Source organism: Melanotaenia boesemani, chromosome 16, assembly GCF_017639745.1.
Source record: "Melanotaenia boesemani isolate fMelBoe1 chromosome 16, fMelBoe1.pri, whole genome shotgun sequence".
Lineage (NCBI taxonomy): Eukaryota > Metazoa > Chordata > Actinopteri > Atheriniformes > Melanotaeniidae > Melanotaenia > Melanotaenia boesemani.
The window spans coordinates 23,997,110-24,017,426 of NC_055697.1; the positions used below are offsets into that span (position 1 = coordinate 23,997,110).

Below are 20,317 nucleotides of genomic sequence, written 5' to 3' on the forward strand. Positions count from 1 at the left end.
ATGAATGTGTTCATGTCTGTCTGCTGTCCATTGTGAAGGAGTTGCTAAACAAGAAACATTGAGAACTTCACAAAAACCACCTACAGAGGTTTTTCATAACCAGCCATTTCATGGTATTTTTAAGATGCGTTTCAAACTGTAATATCATAAAAATGTTTTACTCACCAGTCAGAAAAAGATCTGAACAAACTGTTGAATATTTGGAAGGACTCGAAGATTGTCATCATTAACATTGATAGCTGCTATCCAATTATGGCATCTGGGATTTGTGTCGTTTTCTTAGTTCGAAGAATGATTTCTTGTTATTTGTGGAGCAACTATGTTTATGGCAGCCAACAACAAAAACCATTTTTGGCATATTTGAAAGAAAATCAAAGATAAACCAATGAGGATCACCACTGAAAATCAAATGGTGTTACAGTGTAGCAACCTTTTGTTTTTACCCACAAAAGACCCAAATGTGCCAAAGTTCACCAATGTTCCCGGATGTTTGCACATGCAAAGATTTTTTTTTAAAATTCCTGGACCCAGGTAGTAATCTGGATCACCCTCAAAATGGAATCATTTGTTCCTTGTTCCATTTTGGTGATTTCCCTAAAATTTAATCAAAATCCATCCATTACTTTTTGAGTTATGCTGCTAACAGACAGTCAGACAAATGTCACCAAAAGCATGACCTCCACCTTGGCGGAAGAAATAAATCCTATTATAAATTATTAAGCCATGTTAGGCAGAAGGCCACTTGGACCCTTAGGTACATCACATTGTTTTCTAATTATTGTGGCACTCTGGGTTGTCTTCTCTGTTACAATTTGAAATCAGTCTAGCAACTAGTATTTGAAACACAAGTGAGATGAGTTCTTCGTTTACAAGGTTTAATAAAAAATAAACAAAAATGTACATGATCACACGGTCGCTTCCAATGCCTCTGGCTTCAGTTTGACTAATTAAGCCTTAACTACAGCATCACAGCGATGCTGCATTATTTAATTGGAAGCCCAAACTCAAACTTGTCTTAAACTTAACATTACAAAATTATGCATTTTATCAAATGCATTCTTTCAAAACTATAATAAAATTATGAATCTTTAATGTAACCGTTGTTCATCTAATGTAAAATAATGAATTTGGCTCCAACACTAATTACATCTGGCCTTGCAAGATGAAAAAGCATCAAAATACCATGACACAGTGTTTCATTAACATAAAGCTACGCAGCGCAATAAGACCAGCATAATGAAGTGAGGTTTGACATAAGACTAAACAAAATTCTTTACAGATAAGTGATGATCAAGTTTAGATGTGCCTAAGCAGAGCTTTTGATGAGTTTAGGAGTTTGAATCATATTTCATGGCTTTAATAATCCCTCGGTTTCAACTTAGTTATGGGAAATTTTAGACTGATGGATTTCTAAGTGTGCATAAAAGATCATCACAAATATATATATTAGAAGAGAATTGGTCTTAACACCACTAAAACTCAGAAGCTTGTTGAAACTGTACTTTCCATGTAAATAATCTATTTGAGTTACTCCTTAGTTGAAAAATGGAGTAAGGTGAGTCGTTTTTGTGTTCCATACATTATAGCTGATGTTAGCTAGCCGGGTGGCATTAGTTTACCTATCCTTCTACTACTTGTGTACAATTTGTTGCTCAATCTGTCACACTACCAAATCAAAAAATCTGACTTTACTGTTCCATTTTGATGGAAAGTATGGGCATTTATTTTCTTGTTGACAGTAAATTGGCATTAATTGTGTTAAAAGAGCTCCAGCCATCCAGAAATCAGCATGATTTAAACACAGGATATAGCTTTATTTGGCCATCTTGGTTTTTAGAGCCAGAAATTAGTAAGCGGGTTAGGATAGGATGTAGTATTTTGAGCCCTTACTTGCAAAAATATATAACTGAGGTCTTTTTATTTCATGAGAGACATTAGTTTGGAGCTATTATCTAGCAACCTGTGGTTTTACACTTTCAGGCACTTCTTTACTGACTTCACATCTTACGTCCATATTTTGTAAATGTGAAAACTTCCTACCTTACTCTGTCCAAACTAAGGTAGCAAAATTAGCCATAAACTACATACCTTGCTTAATGAGTGTAGGTGCACAGTGACGTTATGTACTACTTTATTTCTTGGCCTACAATGATTTTATCAGCATGATGTTGTTACCGAGGTTGACAGCAAATATAACTGTTACCCTGCCTCATTTCTAAAATGTTTAATCAAAGCTAATGGGCTTCTCCCTCTAGCTTACTGCACAGACATAAGCAGGATATTGATTTTCTAATCCAACTCTTGCCAGCAAAACAAATCCCCAAATGTCAAGCTGCTCAATATAAGTAAAACCAAAGCACAAAGTAAAGTTGAGTGAATAAAAATTGACAGAGGCAATTATATTTTATTAATAGGTTTTTTGCTTAGAAGAAGACCACATCTGACATTTTTGATGTAAATGTAAATTAGTGGTTAGAAACTCAGAGTTGTCCAGCTGTCGAGATTATGCTTGCACATACCTGGCAAATAGGCTGTTCCAAGCAGCTGGAAGCTCTGTGTCTTTTGCTTCTTCATTTAATTAGTCTCAGAGATGTTGGGATCACTGTGGGGTCATACTGTCTGTTGCAGTCTGCAGATCATTGAAAATGTTCACTAAAGACTCTTTCTCATGTTTGAGATTACAAAGTAGCAGAAGAATTTGAGACTGATACCTCCCTGCTCCTACTTACTGCCGTCAATGCAAACCAAACTCTGGCACCAGTCGTACAGGGGCAGGCCAGATCGTCCATACTCCCGGAGCACCCCCCACAGGAGTCTCTGGGGGACATGGTCAAACACCTTCTCCAAAAAGCACATGTAGACTGGTTGGCCAAACTCCCATGCCCCCTGCAAAACCCATAAGAGAATGTAGAGCTGATGCACTGCTCCATGACAAGGATGAAAATCACACTGCTGCTCCTCAATCTGCAGTTTGACTATCTGGCGGACCCTTCTCTCCAGGACCCCTGAATAGAGCTTACCAGTGAGGCTAAGGAGTTTGATCCACCTGTAGTTGGAGCACACCCTCCGGTCCCCCTTCTTAAAGAGTAGGTTACCACCCCAGTCTTCCAGTCCAGAGACACTATCCCAGATGCTCATGTGATGCTGCAGAGGCATATCAGCCAAGACCAGGAAGGCAAGGCAAGTTTATTTGTATACCACATTTTGTGTACAAAACAATTCAAAGTGCTTTACATAAACCATTAAAAACATTACAGCGGGGTGCAATAACAAGTGCATTAAAAACAAACTTTAAAAGACATAAAACAAATTAAATAAAAAAAGAGAGAAAAAAAGCTAAAATAAAATGCAAGAAATAAAATTCCAGTGTGATGAATTAACAGTTGTTTTGATCATAGGCAGCAAATTGAAAAGTTATTAACCTGCTGAGAGTTTCAGCAGACCTGTTTTCTAGGAGTTTGTTCACCATAGGAGGAGCATAATGCTCCTCATATATCCCCCCCATATATGAAAACCCACCCCTGGGTCCCCTGACTCTGCTTCCTCATCAGAAGATATGTTGGTGGGATTGAGCAGGTCTTTAAAGTATTCCACCCACCGATCCATGAAGACCCATGTTCTCTCCAAACTCCTCCCATGGCCAAGTTTTTCCTCAATGACTGCTGAAGCCACGCTCCGCTTAGCCTGCCAATACCTGTCAGCTGCCTACAGAGTCCCACAGGCGAAAATGGCCTGATAGGATGCTTGATGGCATCCCTCAATGGTAGTGTCCACTCACTGCTGGGCTTACCACCATGGCAGGCACCAATGACCTTACAGCCACAGCTCTGGCTGGCCACCTTAACAATGGAGGTGCAGAACACCGTCCACTCGAACTCAATGCCCCCTGCCTAACCCAGGACGTGGTTAAAGCTCTGTCCAAGGTGGAAGTTGAAGCTCTTTTTCTAACAGGGAATTCTGCCAGACATTCCCAGCAGATCCTCACAACATGTTTGGGCTTGCCAAGCCTGACCAGCATCCTCCCCCACCATCTGAGCCAACTCACCACCAGGTGGTGATCAGTTGACTCTTTTCAGCTGAGTGTCCAGGACATGCGATCTCAAGTCTGAAGATGCGACTACTAAGTCAATCATCGAACTGCAGCCTAGAGTAGGTGCGAAGTGCACATGTGGACACTCACGCTGAAGAGATTCACATCCAAATGTGAAGCAGCTGGCATGAGAACCAGGACCTCCAAATCCAAGACCATTGTCCTCAGTCGGAAAAGGGTGGCATGTTCTCTCCAGGTCAGGAATGAGATCCTGCCCCAAGTGGAGGAGTTCAAGTATTTTGGGTTTTGTTCATGAGTGAAGGATGACGTGTGAGATCAACAGGTGGATCGGTGCGGATCTGAAGTTATGCATCGGTCTGTCGTGGTGAAGAAGGAGCTGAGCCAGAAGGCAAAGCTTTTAATTTACCTGTCAATCTACATTCCTACCCTCACCTATGGCCACAAGCTGTGAGTAGTGACTGAAAGAACGAGATTGTGAATACAAGCGGCCGAAATGAGTTTCCTCCACAGGGTGGCCAGGCTCTCCCTTAGAAATAGGGTGAGTAGTTCGGTCATCCGGAAGGGGCTCAAAGTAGCTGCTGCTCCTCCAAATTGAGAGGCGCCAGGTGAGGTGGTTCAGGCATCTGATCAGGGTGCCCCCTGATCCCTAGTGAGGTATTTCAGGCACGTCCCACTGGGAGAGACCCCAGGGAAGATCCAGATAATGTGGTCAGGGATAGGGAAGTCTGGCTGCCCCTGCAACCCACCCTGGATATGCGATAGAAAATGGATGGATGGATGGACCTCCCTGCTCTTAATCTATAACAGATATCTGAACACAGAACTGTGTAAGTAAATGAATTGAGGCTGCAGTGTTTTTTTTTTTCTTCTTCTTTAAGAGTTTCTGTTCCACCATCATCAGCACAAGTGAACAGTTCCATAAATGAGCAAGACATGACAGAGTTGTCAAACAGAATAATAGTGGAAAAATCTTCAAAGACATGTAGCACTGGGCGTCCAGCCATTTAAAACCAAGTGCCAGGAATCAGGTCATCTATTCCTATCTTTGATTTGACCAGTGGTGTCAAGCTGAAGTTATTATTTATTTTTCATATTAGCCAGAGGTGGAAAACGGGTCCACTGCCAACTAGCTTTAGTGCCCTATGATTCAACCATAAGGCTTTATCGTCAGTTGCTCTTCGTCCAAAACTCTTTTATCTCTTTGCACAGTGTTGCCTGTTGCATTTATCTTTCTGAAAACCCCATGGCTTGAGCAATAAAGAATCTCCATAAACACAACCTACTTCATATGTGAATTCAGGCCCTATTACTTTGAACTCATATTCTAATAAAGCTGATTGTGATTCGGAAACTGTCTGAACCAATGGCTTGAAGCACTGGGTTCATTCAGAGTGCCTAAAAGACAGTTGACAGCACACTGTCGCTCTGGGCAGGAACAGTTTATGTCCCTTTCTTTAAGGCAGGAGCAGGCAGTAGTTAAGCAGTGACAGCACATATAGAGCAGTACAGTTTCAAGACAGAGAAGAATAATTATTTTGTACATCCGTTTTTGTGACTGTAAGTGAAATACATTGGAGGTTGTAATGAAGTATGTATGATGATTTGACCAATGATTCCAGCCATCATTGGTCAATTAAAAAGAGGTATGAGAACCTCCCCATCTAGACCATCTTACTTCATGTGTCTAATAGGCTGTACTGAAGAAGTGATGATGAACTGTGACATGCAACAGTGAAAGTGATGTCTAAAAATGCGCTATTTTGCATAAAAAGGCACTTTTTCAAGAAAAGGGACAGCAAAAGATTTTTTCACTCCTCACAAGCTTAAAATGAAACACTCCTATTCCAAAGTTTTTTCAGCACATTAACAAAAGCTAAGTAATTAACACGTGGATGCAGGATCTATGTGATGTTTACCACTTCCCTGTCCCACAGGAACAATTTTACACTCGCAATCCAGGAACAAAAAGGGGGAAAACCTGAAATGAGGCACAAATAAAGCCTGAAAGCAAAAAGAAGGGGTCAAACTAGAGTGCAAGACAGAGCAGCAAGACTGTTTTCAGATTAAAACATCATATTTGCACATTCCAGACTTTTTGGGTGTGAGGAAAGTGGTTAAAAGGAGACTAGTACAGTTTAACGATAAAAATAAGGAACCCCGCTCTCAAAACTAAAAGCCAAATCTTTGACGAAAGAACAGAAATATAAAACATCTTCTTCTAGACAAGAAACATACTAACTTCCAAATATCTATTTTCTCTCATTTTGAGCCAATGAAACAGATTTTTTTTTCTTTCTTTTTTTTTCCGTCTTCACACATTTGTTTCTGATAAGTGATTTGCCCTTGACCTGAATAAATTAACACAATGTTTACACACAGTTTTGCTTATATTTCTGTCTACATAACATCCATTTTACAGGCCGAAATAATGTCAATGTTTTTTCCATTCATGCATGTGAGCATGGCAACTATCCTGCATCATCGATATTTACAGACAAAATGAAGTTCAAAATCAAGTCTTGATTACTTTTCATACAAGCACCGACTCACATAGACTAGTAATGTAAAGTAAGTAAGTAAAGCTTATTTATAAGGTGCTCTTCACAGAAAAAATTGACAAACTGTACAGTATATGTGTATGTATATAAAATGGGTGCAATGAAACAACATAATTTCTTGAATACTATATATATATATATTTCTCTGCCACTCCAGGATGCAGAGGAGCGTTCACTTATGAAACAGGATGTCACTAATCATTTAGTACATTTGTAAACTATTTTTTCATCCATATAGTTATTATCTCAAATGTACTGTGAAATTGTGTAATGATGGACAGTCATCATGAACACAAACATCAAAGGATGTTATGCAGTGTCTGGTGCTGGGATGTTGGGGATAGGTCCTATATGGGGTGATTGTTGTGCATAAAAATGTTTAGGTGTTTGCTGAATGTCTCAATAACTTTAGCGTGACTGAAAAGATGAAGATTTTCCCAGCAGAATGTAATAATGATGTTTTGGAAGGTCAGTGTATTTAACTGTACACTGTTGATGTAGAAAATAAATAAACATAATACATACAAAAAAAATCTCTTATGCACCAAAGTACAGAATGTGCTGTTTTCTGTGTCTTGTAGATTTTCATCATTTCAAAAGCAAGTTGAACTGCATCAGCTTTGTCTTTCCTGTTTTTTCACTGTATCTTACTTGGAACTTATGTGTCCTTTCACCATGAAAGTTTACTGATTCTGAAAGTGTACGTGTGAGCATCCATTCAGCATCCTTCCCCTCTGCTGTGATGAATTTCCAGTGAAGCCTTATTATGCCGTCATCTCCCCACAGCCTGCAGTGAAACACTGGTGTCACCTTGATCACAGACCGTAAAAAAGACTTATGACACTTGTGACACCTGACCAAGATGAGCAACCACCCTAAAGTCAACCATCCAGCTCTATTTTCAGCAGAATCTCAGGCCACAGCTTACAGAGGGTTTGGGGGCTTGTAACAGCCAGGAGTGCTTCATAGCTGGCTGGAGACCATAGTAAAGATCAGCAGTGTTCAAAATATTTATACAAAAGATGTAACCTAAGACTCCCTGAGGATACAGAAATAATTATGTCATGTAAACAGAAATCGTATTAGTTGAGTTCATCTGAAGGGATACCTAATGAATTCAGAGAATCTAAAGTTTGGCAACAAGGACACAAAGTACAAGCTAATAAATTAGCTCTACACTTTTATGGAGCAAATAGAGTTTAAATACTGACTAAGAGCTGGCAGCTTTTTGGAGCCAGTGCTGAAAGAACTGCAGCAGAGGACGCTTCCACCCTAAACATAATATTAAACAGTGATGGCTGTCATTCGTGTTGACATAAGTTAAAAGATGGAGATTGTAATATGACAAAATAAAACTTTAACCTGCTCAACTGAAATAATAAGTTAAAAAAAAGCCCATAGAGCTTATTAATGAATTTTTTTGTGTGCGCGCGTGTGTGCGTGTGTGTGTGTGTGTGTGTGTGTGTGTGTGTGTGTGTGTGTGTGTGTGTGTGTGGCCTTTTTTACTCATACACAGAACTTAGATTTCTAGCGAAACAGCCATTGTAGGAGATGCATAGATAAATTTCTTCAGTTAAACTGTCACTGAACTGGGGCTTAAAATGAACAGAGATACAGACAAGCATGCTTGTGGGAGTATAGTCTCTTTTTTTATTTTGATAAATGTCAGGGTAAAGATGGCGACGGTCTACTGAGAAGAGGGGAGAAACAGACAGAAATGGGGGAGACAGGACACAGGCAAAGCCAAACAGTAAACACTGTATAATGACAAGAATAACTCTATGAATTCTTGCTTATATCAACACAGAGCAAGCTGAAGAGCGATGGGAAGAGAGAGTAGATCCTTTACTGAAATGAACTGCAGTCCCAGTATTTTACTGAAGGGAACAGGACACACACAAAACTACTTGCCTCCTCAGCACTTATTTGGAGAGCATGACAGCAGGCTGTCAGATATTGCTCCCTTACTGTCAGTCAAGCTGCACCCCTGGCATTGAAAAGCTCATTTAAAGACGTTTACATATAGGTAGCTGCTTATAAAAGTAAATCCTGGACTCAGCAGTGATATTTAAAAACCAGTTTGCATTAAGTTTAGTTGTCATTGCTGTTACTTTGTGTGCAACATAGATGACCAATTTCAGTCCATCACTGGCAGACAAAGTAATTATAGTCTCTGACTGTGGTCCTGCCACACCAGCTAATCTGTGGCATTCCAATAGCGGAGTGCATATGGACAGTAAGAAATGTTGTCATCTTAAGCTGTTGGATAAAATTGGCGCTTGCTAAATACACTGTTGTGCATTAAGCTGAATGCCGGTACCAGTTGTGACATAATTATCTCATCAACAGTTAAACCCACAATAAATCTAAATCTCTGAGAGATCAATGCCTTGTTTAAAGAGATTAACGCCTGCCAGCAAATGTTTTCCCCTGTCTTTAAGAGATAACCCCCATCTTAACACCTATCAATTGAAAAATAATTTGTACACCTGCACTGTTTAAGTTTTATCTGTAGGCATTTTCTGCTTTTGGTGTGTCATTTTACATCACTGAAGTAGCACAGCAAATGGTTAGTTAGGGTATTATCACAATGCTGGGTGTTATGTTCTTAATTTACATAATGTAACATGTTAGCCAAAACTACAAAAATGCACACTAATAACACACAACATGATGAGAGACTGGAAAAAAGTAAAACTTTGTTAGAAGGGAAGCAAATATCCAGAACAGTCAATATTCACCTGTATTCACTTAGTTTAATCATTTTTAAATAAGTTCAGCGTTATGACTATGATAAAAATAGGGACTAGAAACCTTGCAGAAGCCAAAGCTGTAGCTGTACAAAGCAGCTTTGAGGTGCATGTGCATGGTTTTTGTGTATTTCATCATCTCTTTTTTCTCCACATGCTCTAGCAGAGTCCTGCTGTGAGGATTGTTCATGTTGAAGGAAATTAATTCAGCTTCAGATCATTTTTGGTGTGTATAGAAATAGAGTAAAACTGGTCACAAACAGCTGCAGTGAGAGCTTAACTGATCAACCAAATCTACATTAACTCTGCTTTTTTAATCAGTAGGATATCTTTTTTTTCGCTGATTTTATGTACAATTATAAAATACTTTAGTACATTAAATATATGATGTAGGCAGGAATATGTTAATGCTATATTAATATTAGAATCTTCTTCCATCGTGACAGCAAACTAGCTGAAATGAACTAAATCTCTGTTTAGATATATTGTTGGTCCAACCTTCCTGCTTCCAGATAAAAGTCACTGTGTAATTTAGAATGTGAAAACCACAGACTGTAAAGAAGCTTTTGTCATTTGATACAGACAGACTGACGCCAAAGCCTGACTTTTATGGTTAATGTCTTTGGATAGATGAAAGGTTTTCTCTTCTCTTCTTGCATCCTGTCTCTTCCCTGATCTCTCTCCAGCCAGTAAAGGTCAGTCTGATGCTGACTATTATCTCATCTCTTAATCTGTTACTTTCTTCCTTGCTTTTCCTCGGTTCCTCTGATGTCCTCTTTGATTTCTTTTGCTGAATCAACCATGGTGCATGCCCAAAACAGCCAGTGTGTTGATGCCTTGTTGTTGGCGTGTTACATAGCGCTGTAAAACAAAACATAGCTTCTGTAACGTGATGCCCGAAGCTGGAAAAAAAGTTGTGAAGTCTGGTTTTTCAGCCTCTGGATGCTGCAAGGCTATGATGACTGTACATAATGAATGTCAGTGTGCCACCAAAACAAGTCAGAAGCACAGAGTTTCAAGGAAACTTATGTAATATTGATTTAACATAGCTGGAGACAGCTGCTCCTGACCGGTCTGCATAAATGTTTGTCAAAGTGTCAAATTAACATCCATCATGCATATGAGGCAGGGTTTCCTATCAGAACATTTCACGGTAGCAAGAAAAAGTAGTACTCACTTTACCTGCCGGTGGTTTTAATGTTCTTTCTGTTTGGTGTGTATCAAAACATATGTTGTGTTACCATGGGAATCAAGGATTTAGCTGGTGATGCAGAAGGTGTTTTTATTTAGATTTGTCCTGTCTGATCCTCATCAAATCTAACAACAAATGTTAGAAAATGAATCTAAATCTGAGAGAATATCGTAAATATGCGTCATTTCACATAGATTTTTTTCAAACTTGAGTTATTGTGTACATGCAGCAAGAGTCATGTTTTTGTCAAGAAGCATCTGAAACTATAAATTCCTGTTTTTATTATTATTATTATTATTATTATTATTTCATTCTTTTTTTAAAGATACTTTAAGTGAAGGTTTTCAGCATCACTTCTGCAGTCCAAACTCTGGCCTCTGCTGAAGAAAAAAACAAAAGATTTTGGTGCTGCAGGACCAAATACAATAACCTTTGATGTGCTGTGGTGATTAAGGATCCAAACGCTAGACTCAGCAAGCAGGAGGCAAGCAAGTAATGAGTCAAAACTTTATTAAAATGAAAAAAGGCACTGTATAAGCAGGAAAGTCAAGAAACTAAGCTGAAACTGACCAAAAAAAAAAAAAAAGACTGACATGGACAACAACAATTACAACAAAGATTTACAGTTTCAGTCACAAAAGGAAAACAGGGAGTCTTTGTACAGAAGGAGGAAATAACTAAGGGCAGGTGTGGTAATAAGCTTATTGCATTCAAGTGTGCAGACACAGTAGAAAAAGAGGATCATTTTTTACACATTTACCTAAAATCTGGCCTTGTTGAACCCGTAAAGAGTTGTACTGCAGCGTTTGGTTGTTTTTATTATTATTATTATTATTTCTGTGACTCACTGATTTGTTTTTGGGATTTTCTCTCTGCTCTTTCTTTCCCTAACCTGCTTGTTGACTGGACAAGATTAAACACATTATACATTGGTTTCTCAGTGAGATTATTGAGAAAGAAAAGGGGGAATAAGACATTTTACTTGTTGTGAATTTCACCTCATTGCTTTTGCCCAAATACAGAAAGAGCCATTAAACTACACATTAACTGAGTTAAAGATGTGGTCTATTTATGGCCTAGTCAAAAGAACTCAATCCAAATAGAGTTGCCAAATTTGTAGCACCTAAACAAAAGAATAAACATGGCGACAATAGAGGAGGTTAGCGTTCGGTTCATTCTGAGATCAGAGCAAAACAGCTGCAGCGGTAGATGGTGTGTAAGGCCCCCAAAACCAAACACACTGTGTTTTGTTTTCTAAACTTTTCATTATTTTTACAGCTGTCAACCATGTGACTTTACATCAGGTCAGATTGGTACAAACACAGACCCTACTGGTTACTCACATGTTTCAACATGCATAGCATTCATTTCTGAGGATGTGAACAAACAACAGTTACACAAGGTCTTGGTCTTATTTTATATACCAGTGCTCAGCCTTCAAGTTTATATTCAAAGTTTTCCCATGTCAGTATTAGACAGAGTTACATCACCAGACAGGCTACACTCAGCCACGTAGTAGCTCCCATGCTGGGATCATGTGCTATGCAGAATAAGTTGTCATCCTTCCTAATAAAATGAGTAAAAAAAAAAAAAATACTTAAAAAGTACAGTACAGAAACTTACCTAATTCCTAATTTGAGAATCTTTTCTATTAAGTTATTGTTATTGTTACTATTATTAATCAGATTCTAAGGGGACATGAAAGCAATTGTTTCTGAAAATACTATTTTTAGTGTGATTTCCTGTGTGGACATATAGATTCATTTAGACACAATCTTCTGTTCTTGTTAGTACATAATTGTATATTTGTAATTTTGTGCATTTGTATTGGTAATTTGATCTTTTTTTGTATTTTATTTCTATTCCTTTAGGTGTGGGGTGATTAGGAGTATGGAGTGGGTTGGTGTTTTTGAGTTGTGGGACTTAAATTGATCATTACCGATTTGTCGTAAGGTAATTTCTTGTATTATTGCTTTATAAGTGAACCCCAGAAAGAAATGCTGCCTTGGCAGCAGCTAATGGGAATCCTTGATACAAATTAACAAGTAAATAAACAAGGCAGTCATGAGAAACATAATATATAATACATAGCAAAACATGTCAGGTATGTGTGACAGATGATGTGTCTGATAAAAAAGAAACTAAATACTATGAATTTGTTTATTTAATCTACTAAACTGAGTGTCATATTTTAACATGTAGGTGAGAATGATCCTGTCTTTCAACCGAAAGCAAAGGGCAGATTAACAGAGGTTTGGCACAGAGTTGCAGACAGAACAGCAGGCAGCTTCTGCTTGATTTATTTACTTCTGCCTCTGATCTGAACATATAAACATCCACCTTCTCTGCTCTGGCCTTCACCTCTGCCTCTTTGTTTGTGTGCAAAGAAAATGACAGGAACAGGAAGACAGAAAGTTTCAGTGTGCATGTGTGTGTGTGTGTGTGTGTGTGTGTGTGTGTGTGTGTGTGTGTGTGTGTGTGTGTGTGTGTGTGTGTGTGTGTGTGTGTGTAAGGGAGTCGGGCTCATGCCTTTCACATCCTTTTTTAATGGACTCTGGGGAGCTTTTCTAAAGTAGCCAGTGAGCAGTTTCACTAAATCATGTTATTTATGACCAATTTTTATCCAAATCACTGAAGGCAATCTATAGTACTCGTAAATTATTGGATTTGTTTTTTTATAACATGTAGCTGCAAACTGTCAAATAAATCTCTTGAAAGTCATTGGAAAAACTTAGTTTGTATAGTTGAACTGGAAAAGAGACTCAGTTAGATTTTAGAAATTTAGTTATTACTTAAAGATGCATATCAGCTTGCTTAGAATATCCAGAAAAGCTGCAGTAGGTAGCAATTCCAAACATTGTGGAAAACAAGCTCTTTTTTTAACCCATAAAGGTCCGACCTATGAAAAAATGGTAAGAAAAGTCCAATTTTTTAATATGAGGTCTATTTGGCCCTTTAACAAAAAAAAAATTTTTTTTTTTTTTTGGGGGGGGGGGTCTACTATTTATTACCATGCGATAGTTTAAAAATATTATAATGTGTTTTTCTGCTTCTGGGTATCTATAAGGGGACGGATGATAAGAATCGGATTTTAAGCAACGTTTATACCATAAATTGAAGCAAAATGTCTCAGAAACTGTATGTGACAAATATGTCATGTTGGGCTCTTATGGGTTAAATTAGTGTTTATATTCATTTACTGACTGAAGTCTCTGAAACTATCAACAACATGAATAGAGATGCAACTAATACCTTACCTGCAACTGTCCATTTACTGCCTATACTATTGTGTAGGGCTGACTCCAGCCAACAAAATCAATTGTATCAGAAAGTCTGGATTATCAAGAATAGTTCTCCACCACAACCTGTTGGATCTTTTGTACCAGTAGCTTATTGCTTTCTGATCCTACATCAACTTCATTAACTTCACTGTAAAATTAAAATCTATTTTCCTCTCCTGGTGAGTTTAGTCTGCAAAAAGATTTTCTTCTTTAGATCTACCCAAGTAGTTTTATTTCCTAAACGCAACCAAACAGCAACTAAAAACTAAAGTAACAGTAGTCTATATTAGAGGTCGACCGATTTATCGGTCTACCGATATATCGGGCCGATATTTGCCCTTTTTTAAGGTATCGGCATCGGCCGATATCCGTGTTTACCAGCGCCGATTTAAAGTCAGGCACATCCGCGGGCAGCCCCGTGTAACTAGTGGCGTGCGCTGCCATTGGGCTGCTGCAGCATGTGAAGGACCCCAAGACAAAACTTTTGCTTACTGTTAACAACACTCCTCGGAGATAAAGGTAAGGCTTAAATTCAGATATTTCAAGTCCTATGTACATATACACCAGTATATGTTACTAGTGAACTATATGAAGTGTTGCTTCACTTTGTGAAAGAAAGAACGAGTAGCAAAGAAATGGTGTTATGCCACAAATCGTCCGCTTGCCACAAAGTCCCCCTACACGAACAAATTCTATTAAAGCCGATGTCTCCCACACATCATTCGCTTTTTAAGCTATGTTAACGGTAATTCTGTAAACAAGCACATTTACGAGCCACACCCTGCTATTTTTCATGTTTAAAACGTGTGGCTTTAAAATGCGTTCGTGTAGGAGGGAGTTTCTGGGAAGCGGACTATTTGTATCATAACATAAAGGCATTCTCTACCGTTAGCCTAGCTTAGCAGTGAAGTTAAGTCTATCGAACTAGCATGTCATGAGCAAAAGCCACAGATATTAACAGCAACAGCGAGCAAAACAACAGGCTCTCTCTATCCGCTGGTTAGCGTGTGCTCACTTGTATGTGCATCTGTGTGTGTGTTAGTGTGCGGACCTGTTTGTGTGCGCACGTGTCTGTGTGTGTGTACTGGCATCGGGCTGCTGTGCGCCGACAGCAGATGTGAATGTAGAGACAGAAATGACATGCCGTTGTTCAAATAGGACAAATAACATAAGGCTATTTAGTTTGTTTAATAAAAGAACGAGGTAAAGACCTGTTCTATCGGAAATGTAACCTTAAATGACTTCTGTCTGATCAGAATGTGATGTGTAAAGTAATAAATACATAAATAAATAAATTCATTAATTAATCCATTATTAATAATAATAATAATAAAGTGACGTGTTCCAACCAATGACTACATATATGTAGTTACAAGTTGCAAACCAAATTACAATTTAGTAATCACCAAAAAAATAAATAAACTTTATCATGTTGCACAGCCTTGTATGAGGACCTATCTATCTATCTATCTATCTATCTATCTATCTACAGTTATTATCCTTATGCAAGGCTGTGCAACAAGTTTATTTATTTTTTGGTTATTACTAGATGGTAATTTGGGGTGCAACTTGTAAGCAATCTGTTAAGAACAAAAACAACACATTAGTAGATTTTTCTTTTTATGCAATTAGAGTGTAATTGTTTTAATGTGTATCAAATATTGGAATTATATACTGAACTGAATATGAACATACTACTAAAATGCTAACCATGAATATTTCTTCTGTTTAGACTTATGGCTGAACAAAAAACGAATCCAGTGTGGCAGCATTTTACCGAGCCTACTCAAGGGAAAGCCAGGTGCAACATCTGTGATGGACTTGTGAGCCTGGGAGCTGAAAAAGCCAACAAGAAAAACACAACAAATTTGTGGAGTCACCTGAAGTGTCACCACCTCCAGGCTTACAAAGAGGCACAAAAAGAAAAAGAACAAGCAGCTTTCTCTAAAGCTAATGTATCTCAGCCAACTCTCACAGAAATGTTTGATGCCAAACGCAAGTGGCAGAATTCGGATCCAAGGTCAAAACAACTTGACACTTTAGTTACTGAAATGATTGCTACAGACAATCAGCCATTTACATTTGTCTCGGGTATTGGGTTTCGTAGGCTGGTGGCTGCAATGGAGCCCAGATACAACATAAAAACTGAGAAGCACTACCGCACAGACATCCTAGATGGTATAGTTGCCAAAGTTGAGAAGAAAATAAAAGTACTGATTGCAGAGGATGCTGGTCCTTTTCTGTCTTTCACAACAGACTGTTGGTCTGGGGACACTGAAGCCCTGATGAGTCTAACATGTCATTTTATTGACGACAACTGGAAAAGGAAACAAGTTGTCCTAAATGCCAAGGCCATGTCTGGCTCACACACCGGGGAGTACATCAGTAACATGTTCATTAGCCTGCTGAAGTACTGGGACATCAGCCACGACAGGGTTGTACTTGTGCTCCGTGACAGTGGTGCTAATATGGTTAAGGGACTCAGACTGGCAGAAATGCCTGATCTCAGCTGCAGCGCACACACCATACAGCTTGTGGTGAACGATGGCCTCAACAGTCAGCGTGTGGTGCAGGACGTTAATGCCAAGCTAAAGAATATAGCTAAACATTTCAACCACTCTGTTCTTGCAAAACAGAATCTGAAAAAAATTCAAAAAGATCTTGGCCTCCCCCAGCACAGTATCATACAGTCCGAACCCACTCGCTGGAACTCCACACTTCACATGATGAAGAGGATGCTGGAGCAGAAACGAGCACTCAATGTGTATGCTGGGGAATATGGAAAAATTGCTACGCCTGCGGCAGAGCAATGGGACATAGTTTCCAATTTGATTGACTCATTGGAACCTGTTGAGGAAGTCACCCTTGAGATCAGCAGGTCTGAGGCTTCCATCTCCAGTGTTATCCCAAGCATTGTGGTGCTGAAGATGATGCTTCAGGCAGAGGGTCCTAACACGAGGGGGATTAAAACACTAAGAGAAACCATGCTGCAAAGCTTGCAGAAAAGATTTGCAAGGATGGAGGAGACAAAATGTTTGGTGGTAGCAACACTACTGGACCCTCGTTACAAGGATCATGTCTTTTTTGCAGTGGACACACTGACCAAGGCAAAACAATGGATAAAAGAGGAGCATGCCATTGTGTCTGAACAACTGAAAATTGCTACAACAGAAGACCAAGGACCAGATCCGAAACAAATAAGGGTCGAAAATGAAGAATTACCCGGTCCCCCCAGTGTTCTTCAACAAATGTATGCCAACATCTTGAGGCCTCATGGATCTCCTACTCAGGAAAGTGACGAAGAGCATCACATCTCTGAGCAGCTGCATCAGTACCTCCGTGAGCCACTGATTGACAGACAGAGTGGTCAGCCACTGGAATGGTGGAAACAGAATGCATCCCGCCTACACCTTCTTGCACCACTGGCAAGGAAATTTCTCTGTCCACCCCCCTCCTCTGTTCCCAGTGAGCGAGTATTTAGTGAGATTGGGAATATTTATGACAACAAGAGGAGCCGGCTCACAGGAGAACATGCAGAACATTTGTGTTTCCTGCATGACAACCTGTCGTTCTTAAACTGGGAGTACTGAGAACTTTCAGTGAAAGATGGGTAGAGTAAGGAAGACTCGGGGTCTGCAGCTGAGTTAAAATTAAAGCACATTCCTTTCATATTGTTCTGCAATGTTTACATAATTTCCTTTACTAAAAAATGAAGGGTTTGCTGCTGTTATTTGCACAAAAAATGTATGACGCTGCTAAGTCAAGTGCACAAAAACCTTTAAGTTTATTCACTGTTTCATATAAAAATGCTGAAAGTTACAAAAAAGCTGAAAATTAGAATGCACTTTAGATGTTCTGTCATTTATACCAAACACAAATATTGTTGGCTGGGTGTGTTTGCCGCACTGCTATTATTTATTTTTTATATATTTTATTTATTTATATTTTTCTGTTTAATTGATTTTTGTATAGAAAGTCATTTTGATTTAATTTAAATGTATATTTAAGTATACATTTATGTTCCAACAAATTTTAAAAATTCTTTTTGATAAATGCCCTTAAACTTATATGTAAATCATATACATTTTTTATGTTATCTGTTTTATTTATGTTATATTTGGTCAGTTTATTGATTTGTTTGGATACATATTTTATTTTAATACTTGCAGTGCACAAAATACATTTTCAAGAAATTGTGTTCAATAAATGATAATGTTAAGTTTTGGAATGTGCATCCACTTATTAGTGTGACATTTTAGCATGCAAATAAAGGGTAAAACTTCAAGATATCGGCACTAAAAATCGGCCAAAAAAATCGGCAGCACATATCGGCCATCGGCTGACCCTAACTTCTAAACATCGGCATCGGCATCGGCTATAGAAAAACCAATATCGGTCGATCTCTAGTCTATATGATAGCCTATGGTGGAGACGCCATAACCTACCTCACGCAGACACTGCTCGACTATAAATCCAGTTTAAATATGGTTTACCGTTTGGAAGACTTGCTCTCATGCTTCTCCATCAAATCCCTGGTGGCTTTAAAATGCTGTGTTGACCTTTCCTAATCTTTATGCCACTTAATTTCAACAAAGGAATCTATCCAGAGTGACTTTCCGTGGGCATTTCCAGTGCAATTCTTAAGGGATTTCTGGTCATTTCATGCAACTCTGTGAGCCAAGGTTGTTTGCAACCTTCAGCAACACTGAGAGTTGCAGAAGTTGTTCTGTTGTATTTTATTTTATTTTATTTTATTTTATTTTATTTTATTTTATTTATTTATTTATTTATTTTTTCATTTTATAATGTTTATACAAGCACATTACAAATTATATTCCCCTTTACTTTACATTGAGACAATATTAAATACAGGGGCAGATTTAAACAAAACAAATAAAACAGCTAACATCATGAGTTCTGGAGATAGCTAGATTTCTTAAGTTATTTATTTATTTTTTGTCTTGTTTGTAAAATTGTCCCTTTACTCATACTGTATGTATCCGTATCATCACTGTAGCCAGTGGCCTGTTAGATTCCCACTTTTATTACTCTTTCAACAGTTTTCCTAAACAATTACTGTGCTGGAGAACACTTCCTGTAATAGAACAAGTTTTGATGCCTTCCAGTGTTGGAGTCTCTGTCAACACTGTCCCCAGAGCACACTTTGAGTCTGACCTCATCATATAGCTCTGTTTTGAACAAATACCTCCAACTATGTGTGAATGCAGCAGCCAGCAAATAAAAAGTGTGGAAGAATTAAAGACATGTTTGTTGACCTCATAGATGGACCTTCAGATTTAATTGCTTTTCTTGCTACATGTATGAAGTTCTGCAGATGATTGACAGTTTTGCCTTACCTCTAGATTCCCTGAGTGTGCACTCAGAGGGCCTCTGTTAGGGTCAAGATGAAGGTTTTCTTCATTCCTGTGACCTTTAATTTTTTCCAGTCAGGTCAGTGGATGTGAATTAGCAGCCTTATGATTGGGAGGTCATTCGCTTTAACCTTTGTGTGCTACTGGCAACCTTGCAGAAAGCTTCTGATGACGCGGTTGAGCAAACTCATCCGCAAGTGCTATTCCCCAGTCAGACATCAGCTCAGACTGATTGCTGTGTGAGCATGACAGGGTGAAGCTCTCTGAAACATCCCTGCTGCTTTCTCTTGCGCTCACTGGGAACACTTTATTGGTTGCTTTGTATATTAATTTAACTCCCATTTGAGGACCTATACAGGAATCTCTGTGCTACAATAAACATAAAAAATAACCAATGCTTTGTTTTGTGGCTCACAGAGGTCATGTATGATATGAGATTAGTCTTTGAGGATAATGTGTTTAGCTGACTGTGCTAATGATCTGCTGTGTTCATGGATAATTAGTTTAGGCTCTTCTGGCAGGTTTCAAAAGGATCAGGATACATTTGTTATCATTTTACAAATAGTTGGGCCGTTTCCCAGCAACTGGGTCAGCAGTCTCTCAACTGTAAGATGGTGAGAACACCCTGAGTCTACAATTCTCCAAAGCCATAATATATTACACAATAAAATGACTTCTTTTTTTTTTCACCGCCAGTACATCAGCAGTCATTCATTAAGTTTACACGTTAGTGTGTTAGTTTGACTAAAACCAGACATTAAAATACACAAGCATGTTTGCCCAACTAAATTCAAAGCTTATAAATCCAATCATATAAAGTCAAACTAGTTGTCCAAATAATGTGGTTTAAAGTTAAATTACCCCTGCAACATACATTTTTATATATGATATTGGTGTAGGTATTTACATTTGCTCTACAGTCCTCATCCAGGGCTATTATAAACAAGTAACTGGCAGCAAGATAAAAAGCACAAGTGGTGGAGTGAGTTGTAAAGCTTTCCAGTTGGTCACTTGATGTGGTATCACTTTGCTGCCACGTTAAAACTGTTTAAAAATAGTTTTGTTTCATGAGGTAATAGGTCAACTGGGAAAAGCACAAACTAACAGGTTAAA

At 38.5% G+C, this 20,317-nt stretch overlaps 2 protein-coding genes across 3 annotated transcripts in view; both read left to right on the forward strand.

The window, feature by feature from the left end:
* Positions 1 to 20,317, forward strand: part of LOC121656078 (inactive phospholipase D5-like) — a 70,187-nt gene that overhangs the window by 25,873 nt on the left and 23,997 nt on the right. The gene's annotated exons all lie outside the window — the stretch shown is intronic.
* Positions 14,127 to 18,045, forward strand: LOC121656077 (zinc finger BED domain-containing protein 4-like). Its single transcript, XM_042011100.1, has 2 exons — positions 14,127 to 14,351; positions 15,565 to 18,045. The coding sequence occupies exon 2, from the start codon at positions 15,569 to 15,571 to the stop codon at positions 17,420 to 17,422; it is 1,854 nt and encodes a 617-aa protein (XP_041867034.1). The 5' UTR covers positions 14,127 to 14,351; positions 15,565 to 15,568; the 3' UTR covers positions 17,423 to 18,045.